Source organism: Lonchura striata, chromosome 6, assembly GCF_046129695.1.
Source record: "Lonchura striata isolate bLonStr1 chromosome 6, bLonStr1.mat, whole genome shotgun sequence".
In the NCBI taxonomy this organism is placed as follows: domain Eukaryota; kingdom Metazoa; phylum Chordata; class Aves; order Passeriformes; family Estrildidae; genus Lonchura; species Lonchura striata.
The window spans coordinates 66,928,217-66,940,702 of record NC_134608.1 but is presented as its reverse complement, the minus strand read 5'-3'; the positions used below and the strand labels follow the sequence as shown (position 1 = coordinate 66,940,702).

At 53.1% G+C, this 12,486-nt stretch overlaps 2 protein-coding genes across 2 annotated transcripts in view; one reads left to right on the top strand and one right to left on the bottom strand.

Moving 5' to 3' along the window:
- The window catches only part of LOC144246355 (uncharacterized), a 511,900-nt gene that overhangs the window by 102,701 nt on the left and 396,713 nt on the right, over positions 1 to 12,486 (bottom strand). The window lies entirely within an intron of this gene.
- On the top strand, positions 6,573 to 7,845 carry LOC144246422 (olfactory receptor 14I1-like). The gene is made up of 2 exons (XM_077783816.1): positions 6,573 to 6,594; positions 6,890 to 7,845. Exons 1-2 carry the CDS (start codon positions 6,573 to 6,575, stop codon positions 7,843 to 7,845), a joined length of 978 nt encoding a protein of 325 aa, XP_077639942.1.

Here is a 12,486-nt window from a genome sequence, read left to right as displayed (position 1 = left end):
AAAGTGCTCATGCCATGGGAGGAGGAACTGATGCAGATTATCAAGGGGAAAATGAAGTAATTTGGTTAAAGGATAGTGAACAACATTGCATTATTCAAACCCATGTCAGGGTAGCACAATTATTGACACTTTTAGTGTTTAAAACAATTGGGGAAAAAAGGATATCCACCTGAAATCACTACTGTTGGTGGAGATAAAGGGTTTGGATCCAGCAGTGCTAATAATGGAGCCAGAGTGTGGGTCCAGAGGCCAAAAGGCCTCCCAAGGGAGCTGAAAAACAGCTCCTGGGAAGGACAGCAGTGTTTGAATCCTGAAACCAGGGCAGGAACGATGGGAATGTGTCCCTGCAGCCAAGTGCTCTGTGTGAGAACAAGTAGATATTACAGGAGATTGTTTTACACATCCTGCCAGACCAAATCTCCCTGTTTGTCCCAGTGAAAACTCGTGACCTGGACTCCATTTAGGATGGAGCCAGGGCCAGGCTCTTGTACTGCCCAAGATGTATCCCTTGAAGGCCTTTTAATAAATACCTGCTTTATTCCTTTAACACTGCCTAGCTCTGTTCTAGGCAGCCTCTCAAGGCATCACCACCAAACCAAGGGAACATGGACCAGGTCTGGCTGGCTGGGCCTCCTGGGGACCACCTGACCATCTTGGCAAGTCCAGGGCTGCTTCTCACCTGCCCTGAGGCACTGGGGCTCTGGGCTTTCCTTCCTATGGGAGAGAACTCTCCTTCTCCTCCATGGGCCATGGCCAAAACTGGGATTCCTCCTCCAAGACTCTGTACATCCAAGGATAGATCCCAAGTGAAAGCTGCCAGGACAGACAGGTCTGGCTGCCCTTGGCCTCTTGGGAGCTGCCTCTCATCTGCTTTTGAAACCCTAGGGCTTGGTGCATTCTTTCCAATGAAAAGAATTGTCCTTCTACTCAAGGTGTCCGTGGTCAAAATTGCGATATCTCCTCCCAAATTCCATGTATGCAATGATTCCTCCATGACAAAAGCTGCCAGGAAGAACAGGTCTGGCTGTCTCAGCCTCCCAGGAGCTACCTCTTTCTTCTTCTGCCTTTGAAACACTGGGTTTGTGCTTTCCTTCCTATGGAAAAACCTGTACTTCTCCAGATGTCCATATCTGAAACTGGGATCCCACTTCTAAAATTCCCTAGATCCAAGGGTTGCTCCCAGCCAAAATCTGCCAGTACCATCAAGTCTGGCTGGCTTTGGCCTCTGGTGGCTGCCCCTGCAGCACTGGGGCTCGGTTCTTACCTTCCCATGGAGATCACTGTGACACTGTGGGCACCTCATGGAACCAAGGGGATCATTGTGGCACCACTGGAGCCCATGGAACCAAGGGGCCATGGTGACACTGCGGGGCTTCATGGACTCAGAGACCATTATGACTCTGTGGGGCCTGATGGAACCATGGAGACCATTCCGACCCTTCAGGGCCCCGTGTCACTAAGGGGGCATTGTGACACCTCAGGGCCTCCTGGAATCAAGGGACCATTGGGACACTGTGGGGCCCCATGGAAGCGAGGGAACATGGACCAGGTCTGGCTGGCTTGTCCTCCCAGGGGCCACCTGACAGGTCTGGCTGATTTGGGATGTCAAGGGCTGCCTTTCATCAGCTTCTGGAACACTCCTCTGTATGGAAAAAAAGTCTGTTATTTCAGATGTCCATTGCCAAAATTGGTACTCACCCTAAAAAATTTCCTATTTGTAAGGGTATCTCTTCAAAAAGAATCTGGCATCACTGGCTGGCCTTTGCATCTGGTGTTCACCTCTTGTCTGTCCCTTAAACAATGGCGCTCTGTTCCTTCATTGCTATGGAAAAGAACTGGTCTTCATATCCAGGAACCATGGCCAAATTTAGAATTGGCCAATGAGCCCGGCCAGGCTCACAGAACCATCTGCAGCCCTGGGCAGATATTGACTCTGCCAGTGCTGCCATCCTCCCTCCAGTGAGAGAAAAGGACACAGGGCAGGCACACAGAGGAGCAGCATGGACACACCGAGGGCAGGGAAGAGGAAGTTGAGTCCCAGATGGGAGGGATGAGGAGATGCCTTGATCTTGGAGCTGAAATCCTCTGCTAAAGCTATGGAGAAGGATGTCATTGATACATCAGACTCTCTTCCCTGTAAGGCATTCAAAAGTATGGGGAGATAACTTGTTCAGCAAAAGCCTCCATGCTAACGTGAGCAAATTTTGCAGTAGCTGTTATCTCATGAGAAGTTTGAACAATGAAATGCAGCAGAGTGATGAAACCCTGTGTCCTCAGGAAGAGAAGGAGACCTCTGTTCCCAGAGATGAAGATGATTTCAGAAATAGAAGAAGAAAATATTTGGTCTTAAACAGCTCATCTTTAAGCTAATATGCCATAAGTTGACATGGCCCATAAACAGTGCTGTGGGAAAAGCTGTGAAAAAATGTCAGGGATTTCACAATTTCATTTTTCCAAGTGGCTGCTATTCGTGGAAATTGAGAGCCCCAAGAGAACTGTTTTCTTATGGAGGAGTCTCCATAGCAAGAAAGAGAGACTCCTCTCCCTAAGTGAAGTGAAGAAAGACTATTTTAGAGGTGGTAAACGTACTCAAAATTTTAGGTTTTGTGTCCATATATTGTCAATAAAAAGAAAAAGTTGTATGGAGAGAGGAAGTTTTGTGAAAGTTTTGATATGATTCTTACTACTCTTTCTTTTAGTTACTGTTAATAAACTTTTCATTATTCCCTTTTAAAGTTTTCAGCCCATTTGCTTTTCTCCTACTCCTATCTCACAGCAGGAAATGAGTAAGTATATTCTAGTGAGTGCACTGGTAATTAGCCAAAACTGAACTCACCACACTAATTGATGCATTGGCCGAGAAATCTCAAATTGGCAAGCCAAAACCACTACAGAAAACTTCCTGATGAACTGCATTAGAGCAGAGGGAAATCAAGGTAAAGCCATGGTTTTTCAGGACTTGCTTGATCCTAATGAGCTCCGTGGTGCATTTGGAGCTGAGACCTGGAACCTCAGGGCCTGAGAGGAGATTGCACAAACCTTTCCCGGAGTCAAAGTCAGAGGAAAACCCCAAAGTGGTTGGAGTCTAAAGCATTAATGGGAACCACAAAGGTCCATCTATACCACAGGCTCTTCATGGAGTCCTTGGAGGAGAGACCTGGAGGCCAGGATGGCACAAAAACCTCTCAGAGACTGAAAATGGCACAAAGAACTCTCAATGTGGAAAGGAAAATCCAAAGTACCTCACAAATGTTAAGAATCTTAAAGTATTCATGAGCCCCACTGAGTGTCAGTACAAAGCTCTCAAGGGACTCATTAAAACAGATAATTGGGGCCATGATTGCAAAAACCTCTCACAGTCTGTATCAAAAGGCAAACACCAAGTACCTTAATAAAACTGAAGTACCTTGAAGAATTAATGGGCCCCACTGAGTGTTGTTCCTGACAAAGTCTCTCCAGGGACTAATTACAGCAGATAATTGGAGGCCTAGATTGCAGAAACCTCTCAGAGACTCCAAGGCAAAAGCCAAAGTCCTTTGAAAAACCTGCAGTCCCTGGGAGCATGAAGGAGCCCCCAGGGCCATTCCTGACCAAGGCTCCCCAGGGACTCCTTCCAGCAGATCCTTGAGGCCACTGGGATGTGGGCTAGTGGGGGGATGCTGAGGGCAGGACCAGGGGCTGACAGTGCCCAGCCTGGCTGGGGCTGTTCCAGGAGGCCCCAGGGCCTCAGGACAAGGTGTTTCCTCACAGCCCTTGGTGGCACAGACCCTGCTGTGCTCCAGGGCACCAAGACTTGGCTTCTCTTTGTCCCCACCTGGCATCAGTGCCTCCAGTTCTCTGCTCTGCCTGGGACCTGGGGCCACTTTCTCAGTCGTGTCCCTCAGTGGGACCCATTAAAAGTCCCAGAAACTTTGGAGTTGGATTCTGGCTTGGAGCTCTGGAGAGGTTTCTGCAGCTCCCTCTCAGGGCCTGATGTTCAGGGCCTGAGCACAAAGCCCCAGAGGTTCATTAAAGTCCTTGTGCTGTGTCTGTGCTGCTGAGCTGGGCCGGGCTCCTGGCACAGAGGGAGATCCTGGTAACCAAGCAGAGCTTCAAAAGCACATTTCTCTTGCTGAGCAGCTCTTCTGCCAGCCCAGCAGGGCTGGGGCACTGCCTGCAGCCAGCCCGGGCACAGCACAGAGGCACAGAGAGCTTCAACCAGTCAGGGCTGGGAAGGGGCTGAGAAGTGCCTGGGGCAGAATCACTGCCAGCCCTTGGCACAGGAACCTCTGGCTGCAGGACAATGCAGCTGCAGCTCCTGCAGTGATCTCCTAAAGCTGGAACATGCCAATGCCCACAGAGCCTGTGAGTGCATTCTCTGCTCATCTCCTGTGCAGAGCAGCCAGGGGTGCCCAGGGCTGTCCTGCAGAGCAGGGTCCTGCAGCCCAGGGCGCTGTGCTGGGCCAGGGACTCTGCTGCCTGCCAGGGACAGCTCTCAGCCGGCCCTGGAGCTGCTCCCAGCGCTGGCCAGGAGCTGTGGGGGGAAGGAGCCACCCTGAGCAGGGCAGGTGCTGCTGCTGAGAGGGGCTGGCTGGGGCAGGGCTGCTCCCAGCTCCAGACCAGCCTGGGCACAGCTCCGGAGGGCACTTCCCAAAGAAGGTAAGCCTAGGATTATACTTATATACTTAGAAAACTATAATCCTTTATTATTGCTATTAAACTCTTGATTACCTCTCTTAAACTCTTACTGAACAATATTAAAGTTATATTATATATCTCTATATCTATAATATTTAATTAACTCTAGTATATTTCCTTATGGTTTTTCTTAGAATTTAGAAAAATAACCTGACTGTATAAATGCATTTTTGAATATTATATAGTCTTTTCATCAGGAAGAGGACCTACAAGAAGAACATTTTGGTTTTTGTATGCCAGCAGTGATAACGAAAACTGGGGGAAAAAAGTCCTTGGACCTACTCCAATGTGTTGAGCCAGGAGTGTGTAACTGGGACAAGTGAATATCCTTTTGAATGTCCTTGTTAAGTATCCTAATTAATCAACCTTAATGAATTGTTGAAATCAGGGGCCGGTTGTGCCTCATCCCCACTGGGACACCTGGAAGCTTCCAATAAAGGTCTGGTTTTTACTTTACTGTTCTAACACTGTTGCAAGGGCTTTTTTTCTCCTTCAATTATAGACAACAGGGGGTTGAGAGAAGCAGAACAGGAATTGAAATCCCAGAATGACAGAACATTCTGAGTTGAAAGGGATACACAGGGTCATCAAAGGAATGTTTGAACATTTACAAAGACTCCAGAACTGTGACTTTGTGTCCTGGGTTGTAAAATAAGCTTGTATTCTATTTGCCATCTGTTGAAGGCAAACCTGTCGGACAGGTTTTGTTATCTCTCTCAGAGACAATGGTTTGCCCCGTAGAGGCAATGGTTTGTTTATACACTATTGACTGACTCACTGCTGGGCTGGTAAATGTAACACCGTGAGGGGTCCCACCCAGAGGGGGAAGCCAAGCACTCTATTATGGTATAAAGGGGTAGCTTTTAGGGAGAGAAGCAGCTCGCTCTCTCTCTCTTCGCGGGATTCCCAGAGAAGCAGCTCTCTCTCTCTCTCTCTCTTCGCGGGATCTCGCAGCGAAGCAGCCGGAGCGCGCTGAGGCGACGGCAGCGGAGCTCGGAGGCAACCCCGGCGCAGAGGAAGACCGGCCCCACTGCCACCAGATCTTCAGAGGAAAACTGTACCCTTCCAAAGATCACCACTTCAGCTGCAACTCATCAACCATTGCAAGGGGAGCAATTGTCCCAGCAGAACTGCTACGGGCACCCCGACTCCTCAGGTTCTGGACTTTCTCACTGGTTTTGTTTGTACCGATTGCATTTGCCTTTTTAAATTGTTGTCTAGTTTTCTCCTAGTAAAGAATTGATACTCCCATTCCCACATCTTTGCCTGAGAGCCCTTTAATTTAAAGATCCTGGTAATTCAGAGGGACGGGGGTTTGCCGTTCTCCATTGCACAGGAGGCTTTGCCCTCTTCCACAGACTCCTGTCTTGTCGAACCAAGACACTTTGGCTGGTCAGTCTCTCTTCTGGGAGCCTGCCAAAGGGCCTTCAGCCACTCCTCAGCCCTGGGCAGCAGCAGCATCACCTCTGCAGGGCCCAGCAGGGCTCTCCTGAGCTGCCCTTGCCCAGCTGCACACAGAGCCTGCCCCAGCCAGGGCCCTGCACACAGGCAGGTTTCTGTAGGGCCGGGCCCAGGGCACACAGGGTGGGATGGGCTCTGTGAGCGCTGGCAGGGACAAGGCACCTCTCAGGAGGGGATGTCCAGGCCCAGGGAGATGCTCAGGGAAGCAGAGGGGGCTGAACAGAGCAGTGCTGGGGGAACAAGCCCATCCAGCCCCTAACCTTCCCTCAGCCACAGGGAATCCTTTGCCTCTCACATCTCTCAGTGGCAAACTCTGAGTGCAGCAGGAATGCTGGTGATTTCTGATCTCAGAGAGTGAGCAATGATGTGTGGGTAGGAAAATTATTCCTAAAATCATCTCCTGCCATCTGTTTCCTTTAGAAATGTGAGTGCAGATGGTATCAAAGCCTTTCTGGAGTAGGAGTGATTCCCCTGACAAATCCTGAATATCCACCCTTGTCCCTCTGCCAGATGGCCACAAACCCAGGGCAACAGGGCAGGGATGGCTCCTTGAGAGCCCCCATGCACAGGCCTGGCTGTTCCTGGCACACTCAGCCAGCACAGCTGGAGCTCAGGCACACACTTGTCTGAAGGTTTCCCCAGAGCAGGAACAAGGGTGGGTGAGAACCAGCAGAACAGGCTACAGGGAATGGCCCAGGTTTGGCTCCGAGCAGCCTCTCCTGACTTGTCCCTGTCCTTTCTCCATGAACAGGTGCCCATGTGCAGCCACAGCAAATGTCCAACAGCAGCTCCATCAGCCACTTCCTCCTGCTGGCACTGGCAGACACGCGGCAGCTGCAGCTCCTGCACTTCTGCCTCTTCCTGGGCATCTCCCTGGCTGCCCTCCTGGGCAACGGCCTCATCATCAGCGCCGTAGCCTGCGGCCACCACCTGCACACGCCCAAGTTCTTCTTCCTGCTCAACCTGGCCCTCAGCGACCTGGGCTCCATCTGCACCACTGTCCCCAAAGCCATGCACAATTCCCTCTGGGACACCAGCACCATCTCCCACTCAGGATGTGCTGCACAGCTCTTTTTCTTCATGCTCTTCATCTCAGCAGAGCTTTCCATCCTGACCATCATGTGCTATGACCGCTACGTGTCCATCTGCAAACCCCTGCACTACGGGACCCTCCTGGGCAGCAGAGCTTGTGCCCACATGGCAGCAGCTGCCTGGGCCAGTGCCTTTCTTTATTCACTGCTGCACACAGCTAATACATTTTCCCTGCCCCTGTGCCATGGCAATGCCCTGGGCCAGTTCTTCTGTGAAATCCCAGAGATCCTCAAGCTCTCCTGCTCCAAATACTACCTCAGAGAACTTGGGCTCATTGCACTAAGTGCCTGTTTAGGACTTGGCTGTTTTGTGTTCATTGTTTTCTCCTATGTGCAGATCTTCAAGGCTGTGCTGAGGATCCCTTCTGAGCAGGGACAGCATAAAGCCTTTTCCACCTGCCTCCCTCACTTGGCCGTGGTCTCTCTGTTCCTCAGCACTGGCATGTGTTCCTACCTGAAAACCCGCTCCATGTCCTCCCCATCCCTGGATCTGGCCCTGTCAGTTCTGTACTCAGTGGTGCCTCCAGCCCTGAACCCCCTCATCTACAGCCTGAGGAACCAGGAGCTCAAGGCTGCACTGTGGAAACTGACGACAGGATGGTTTCAGAAACATTAAACTGCTGATCAATTTCTGCAAACCACTGGCAATAAAAGTGTTGTTTTTTTTTTTTCTCCTTGTTGGTTTCATTTAGTGTTTTTTTCTTTATTTTACTGTTTTCATATTGTTCTCCATAAATAAAATTGGTAGTGCCATTTCTCATTTTGTTTCCCTCCACCTTCCCTGTGGCCACAGATTGTGTCAATGAGGGGCTGCACTCACGGTGCCTTTAAAGGAACTAAAGGATCTCCCAGCACAGTTTTCTGCAGAGATGCCCTTTTGTTGCCTTCTCTGGAGCTGCAGCAGTAATGTCTGTGTGCAGAGCTGGGGCAGATCAGGGCTGGCACAGCAGCTGTGCCCAGGAGCAGCAGCACTTGGTGCTGCCAGTGCTGCTCCCGTGGCCCTGCCCCGCTGCCCTGGTGGCCCTGGTGTTGCTGCAGGGCCCGAGTGCTCTCGGGGCTGGGCACAGTCCTGGGGTGGCAGTGCCGGGGCTGCAGCAGGGACAGGCCATGGGCACTGCTGGGCCAGCGCTGACGCCTCAGGCCAGGGCCTGGGGGCTCCAGGCTCCTTGCCCAGGCTCTCTCAAGAACACGGCCAGGCCAATGCTCAGCACAGAAAACCACCGTGAGCACATCTGGGCTGCTGTGTCTGGCTGTGGGGCTCCCTGTTCTGGGCAGTGAGGAGGAGCTGCAGAGGCTCTGCAGGACTGACCGGATGGGCTTTGGGGCTGTGAGGAGAAGCTGAGGGACCTGGGCTGCTGGAGCTTCTGAAGAGGAGGCCCAGGGCTCCTCCTGCAACTGCTCCAAGGGTGGTTTCAGAGAATCCCAGAATCAGCAAGGTTGGAAAATACCTTGGAAATCATCAAGTCCAACCTGTGCCCTGACACCACCTTGTGTCCCCTGAGCCTCCTCTTCTCCAGGATAAACAGCCCCAGACCCCTCAGCCGCTCCTCACAGGACTTGTGCTCCAGACTCCTCACCAGCCTTGTTGCCCTTCTCTGGACATGCTCCAGCCCCTCCCTGTCCTTCCTAAACTGGGGGCCCAGAACTGGACACAGCCCTCGAGGTGCTGCCCAACCAGTGCTGAGCACAGGGGAAGAATCACTTCCCTGCTCCTGCTGGCCACAACATTCCTGATCCAGGCCAGGAGCCATTGCCCTTCTTGGCCACCTGGGCACACTGCTGGCTCATGTCCAGCCTGCTGTCCATCAGTCCCTGCAGGTCCTTTTCTGCCTGTCTGCTGTCCAGCCCCTCTGTCCCCCGCCTGTAGCGCTGCAGGGGTTGTTGTGGCCAAAGTGCAGGACCTGGCACTTGGACTTGTTAAACCTCACCTTGTTGGATTTGGGCCCTGGATCCAGCCTGTCCAGGGCCCTGTGCAGAGCCCTCCTACCCTCCAGCAGATCAACACTACCAGACAACTTGGTGTCTCCAGGGTTCCATGAGGACCCAGAGTGCTCCAATGGTCTCCATGATTCCATGAGGCCTCCCAGTGTCACAATGTCCCTTTGGTTCCATGAGACCCCTTGGTGTCACAAAGTCCCTTAGATCCTTAGGCCCTGCAGTGTCAAAATGTCACCATGGTCCCCCAAGGCCCTGCAGTGTCACAGGGGATCCTTGGTTCCATGAGGTCTGGCAAGGCAGCAATGCTCTCCTTGGTGCCACAGTGTCACAATGGCCTCTTGGTCCCAAGGTCCACCACGGTGTCCAACATGTTTCCTACATTCCATGAGTCCCTGAGGAGCAGCACTGGCTCCTTGGTTCCATGGGGCCCTGCAGTGTCACCATGGCCCCATCATGATATGAGGTCCTGCTCTGTCACAAAGCTCTGCATGGTTCCACAAGGCCCTGCAGGGTCACAATGGCCTCTGTGGTCCCACCAGGACCCAGACTGTCACAATGCATTCCTTGCTTCCATTCAGCCCCACAGTGTCACAGTGGCCCCGTGGCTCCATGGTGCCATGTCGTACACAGTGTCACCATGGTCCTCTCAGTGCCCCCAGGCCCCGCAGTGTCACAATGGCCTCTTGCTTCCGCAGGGTCCTGCAGTGTCACAATCATCAGAGTATCAACCAGGCTGGAAAAGGCCTAGGAGAGCATCGAGTCCAACCTGGGACCCAACACCACCTTGTCACCAAGACCATGGCACTGAGTGCCACAGCCAGTCTTTCCTGAAACACCTTCAGTTATGGTGACTCACCCAATTCCCTGGGCAGCCCATTCCAATGCTCAATCCCCCTTTGTGTGAAGAATATTTCCTGATGCCCAGTGTAAACATCCCCTGGTGCAGCTGAAGGCTGTGTCCTCTTGTCGTGTCCCTGGTCCCTGGGAATAGAGCCCGACCCTCACCTGGCTTCACCCTCCTGTCAGGGAATTGTAGAGAGTCATGATGTCTCCCCTGAGCCTCCTCTTCTCCAGGATCAACATCCCCAGCTCCCTCAGTCGCTCTGACAGGACTTGTGCTCCAGACCCCACACCAGCCTTGGTGTGGAGAGTGTGGGGACCTAAGTGTTATTGATTGTCAGCCATGAAGGGTCTTGATTTTTTGTATTTGTTCAGAATTCATTATAAGGTGCTGGGGGTCCATAGCAACTGCTGATATCAATCTATAAACAAGGAAAAGAAAACAGGACAAAACTGTTTTCTCTGTATTGTTTTCAATATAGTAAATTCACTTTGAATATACTTCTGAAATCTGTATAATTAACCACAGAAGAACTGAAAACTTAAATTATTTCCAGCAGCTTTTATTGTTTGGATGTTTTGAACAAATGTTTATGTGCTTTTCTCACTAAATTCCTGAACTGAAGAGCTCAGGAAAGAAGAGGCCTCTGGAATAGGAAAATTCATCATCAACCCCCAAGTGGCTGAGGATGCATCCCCATCAGAGCAGCAATGAGCAGAAATGGGCACAGCTCTGTGGCTGCCCCAGCTCTGGGATGGGCCCTGGGCCTGGAGCAGGAGCAGCTCTGGAGGGCCCCAGGGCCGGGGCTCTTGTGCTGGCCTGGGCAGATGGGATGGCAGGAGGGGCTGCAGAGCTCTCAGCACCTGAGGCAGAGGGGAGCAGGGCAGCCAGGGAGCTCCTTTGGCCTTGGCCAAGCCCCTTCTCCCATGGTGGGGCTGAGTCCTGGCTGAGCTGCAGCTGCTGCTGTGCCCTTGGCAGGGGCTGAGGCCGTGGGGCAGTGCCCAGAGCAGCCTGGGCTGAGCAGAGCTGTGGGGCCAGAGCCGGCTGGGATGTGCTGGGGATAGGCCCTTGGTGCTGCCCAGAGCTCAGGGCAGCTGGCAGAGCTGGCAGGGAGCTGGGCTGGGCTGGGAGAGCCTGGCACAGAAACCATCAGTGTCCATCTCAGCCTGGCTGAGCGGGCAGGGGCAGGACTCAGCCCAGGCCTTGTGGGGCAGGGCCAGCGCCTGGGCAGGCATTGAAAACAGGCAAGAGCCCGAGAGAGGAGGCTGCTCTGTGCCCTTGGGGCATGGCCAGAGCAGGGAGGGGCCCAGGACATTTGTCAGCGCCAGCCTCTGTCTGTGCCAGCCCTGGGCAGCCCTGGCTGCTGAGCCCAGCTCTGCCCTGGGCTGAGTTTGGCTGTGGCCCAGCTCCATCCTCCTGCGGGGCTCAGGGCCTGTTCCCGGCCATGGCCAGCCCTGGCCGCCTCTCTGCTGGCCCCGAGGCCGGCAGAGCCCGGGCAGGGCTGTCTGTGCAGCCCCACAGGTGCCACGGGCTCGGCAGGAGCTGGCAGAGGCTGCCCAGCAGGGAGGCCATGGGGCACAGAGCCCCAAGGCTGCCCAGGGCCCCACGGCACAGGGGCCGTTCCCAGCCGCAATGCTCCTGTCCTGGGCTGGGCTGCACAGGGGCTGTGGCACCATGGCTGGGCCAGCACAGGGCCACAAAGGGGCCACGCAGCCGCTGCCAGGGCTGGCAGCAAGGCCGGGCACAGACAAGGAATTGCTGAGCATGGCCTGCGCTGGCCAGGGCTGCCTGTGCCCAAGGCAGAGCTCAGCTGCCCTTGGGGGCTGCAGGAACACTCAGGAGCCCAAAGAGCCTCCATGGCTGTGCTGGAGACCAAGGCTGGAGCAGGGAAATGCAGGGCTGCTGTGCCATGGGGAGGGCATGGAATTCCAGCTCACACCTCAGCTGTCTGATGGTCCCGGCACCGTGCTGAGCCCTGTTCCAGACTGGAGCAGAGCAGATGTTGATGGCACAGAAGCCCTGCGTGGCTGGCAGGGACCTGCAGCTTGCAAGGTGCTCTGCTCTCCCTCAGCTCCTCTCTGAGAGATCCAATCCCAGCTCAGCACCTCAGGGCACAAGTGGCACTGCCTGTTCATGGGCACACAGCTGATGTCTGCCTGGAAAGGAGCAGAGGTGTTATTACTTGTACATTTCACATTATAGAAGGACATTTTTATTATCTGTGTCATTTAAGAAACACAAAAGTTTTCTCTCCAGGAACAGAGATCTCCTGGGAGGGTGCTGATGAGAAAAGGACAAGAAATACTGATTTTCCCATCTCCTTGTGTCACCAATATTCTGATTATTACATCATCTCCCTCTTTCTTCAGGGGTTTCCAGCTGTCCTGTTGAAATGGCCATGTCTAAGGACATCTCTTCACTTGACCAGCTGGATCTATGTTCTTCCTTTTGCTCCCACATTTCCTCCTCTAGGTGCTC